The sequence below is a fragment of the Myotis brandtii genome, unplaced genomic scaffold, assembly GCF_000412655.1.
Source record: "Myotis brandtii unplaced genomic scaffold, ASM41265v1 scaffold114, whole genome shotgun sequence".
NCBI lineage: Eukaryota > Metazoa > Chordata > Mammalia > Chiroptera > Vespertilionidae > Myotis > Myotis brandtii.
The window spans coordinates 106,880-108,798 of record NW_005353927.1 but is presented as its reverse complement, the minus strand read 5'-3'; the positions used below and the strand labels follow the sequence as shown (position 1 = coordinate 108,798).

General features: G+C 58.4%; 1 protein-coding gene across 1 annotated transcript in view; it reads left to right on the top strand.

Moving 5' to 3' along the window:
- The window catches only part of CCDC8 (coiled-coil domain containing 8), a 2,181-nt gene extending 1,114 nt beyond the window's left edge, over window positions 1-1,067 (top strand). The window contains exon 2 of the mRNA XM_014548176.1: window positions 5-1,067. Coding sequence (XP_014403662.1) covers window positions 5-853 — 849 coding nt within the window. The 3' untranslated portion in view covers window positions 854-1,067. The remainder of the gene's footprint in view (window positions 1-4) is intronic.
- Window positions 1,068-1,919: the final 852 nt, after the last annotated feature.

The window sequence follows — 1,919 nt, the reverse complement described above, 5'->3', positions numbered from 1 at the left end:
TGAGGATGGCCCGGGGCTGCAGCCGTCCAAGGGGGACAGGTGGCGGGAGTACGTCAGCCAGGTGTCCTGGGGGAGGCTGAAGCGCAGGGTGAAGGGCTGGGCGCCCAGGTCCGGCCCCGGAGTGGGTGAGGCCCAGCAGGCCTCTGTCAGGGTGGGGAGGGATGAGGTGCCATGTAGCGCCCATCAGGGGGACCACGTGGGGAGCGCAGGAGGTGGGCTGGTGCCCGAGGCCCCCCCACGGCGATGGAGGCCCAAGATTAAGTGGGCCTCGTTTAGGCTGCTCAGGAGGGAGGAAGCAGCATCCACGGCTCAGGGGGCGGAGGCTGCAGCTGACCAGAGGGTGGAGGCTGTGGGTAATCAGAGAGTGGAGGCTGCAGCTGATCAGAGGGTGGAGGCTGTGGGTAATCTGAGAGTGGAGGCTGCAGCTGATCAGAGGGCGGAGGCTGCAGCTGATCAGAGAGCAGAGGCTGCAGCTGATCAGGGGGCAGAGTCTGTGGGTGATCAGAGGGCCGGGGCCCCAGTTGTCCAGGGAGCAGAGGCTGCATCTGATGGGGCCGAGGCCAGAGCTGGCCAGAGGGCAGAGGCTTCAGCCGAAACTGCCACCTTAGCTGCCCCGGGAGCCACAGGAGCGACCCCAGGAGCTAGGGCCCGGAAACAAGTCAAGACAGTGAGGTTCCAGACCCCTGGGCGCTTTTCGTGGTTTCGCAAGCGCCAAAGAGCCTTCTGGCACACTCCCCGGTTGCCAACCCTGCCCAAGAGAGTCCCCAGGGCAGGCGAGGCGGGGGGCCTCAGGGTGCTGAGGGCCGAGGCCAGAGCAGAAGCGGAGCCGGAAGAGCAAGAGGACCTGCTGTGAGGTGGGCACGGAAGCCAGAGAGCCCCTGCCACCTGCCACCTTATCGGCCACTCAGGGCGCCCCCTCCCCCGCACTTGGACAGAGATGCTGTTTCTGCCTCCACAGGTGAACAAGGAGGTGGAGCTGGAGGTGGAGCGAGGGCCAGCAGCACCCCTCACATCTCCACCTAACACCCCTTTTCTTGTTAAAATGTTATCTTTCGTGCATTGATTTTTTTTTTTTAAAAAAAATACAGACTCTCTAGTAACCCAAGGAATGTAAGGAAAGAAACCGGTGCAATGGGGTTGCATTAACTTCCTCAGATGCAACCCTGGGTGCTCAGCTTGAAGCCGGGAGCGAGGCGGAGAGAAATTCCCTCCTCCCCCTTTCCGTGCTTCCTCCCCCTGCACACCTCACGGTGCCGGCCTCCTGGAACCTACAACATGTAAATAAAAATGTTTACAAACTTGTTGCCTGGCTTTGGACTTGGCAGCTAAAGACTGCCCCCCCCCCCGGGGGTGATTTTGTCACGCCCTTGTCCACCCTCCGGGATGGCGACCTGCGTTTATGTCACTTTGCTTGCCATCCCGCACCTCTGGGTTCTGCCGGCTCCACGGGTCCAGGGCCTGCAGTGTATATACGCTTCATGCACTTTACACGCTTCATGCGCTTTACGAGGGACGGGAGACTCACCGGGAAGTGTGTCCAAATGCTGTGTTTGCTAGGGCTGCCTGTGAGGCCAAGGAACTGTATGTGTGTTTTTTCTTTTTTAAAATATTTTTTATTGATTTTTTTTACAGAGAGGAAGGGAGAGGGATAGAGAGTTAGAAACATCAATGAGAGAGAAACATTGATCAGCTGCCTCCTGCACACCCTCTACTGGGGATATGCCCGCAACCAAGGTACATGCCCTTGACCGGAATCGAACCTGGGACCCTTCAGTCCGCAGGCGCAGGCTGACGCTCTACCCACTGAGCCAAAACAGTTAGGGCTGTATGTGTGTTTTTTTACGGTAAATCCTCACCCTAGGACAGTGATGGCGAACCTATGACATGCATGTCAGAGGTGACACACAAACTCATTTTTT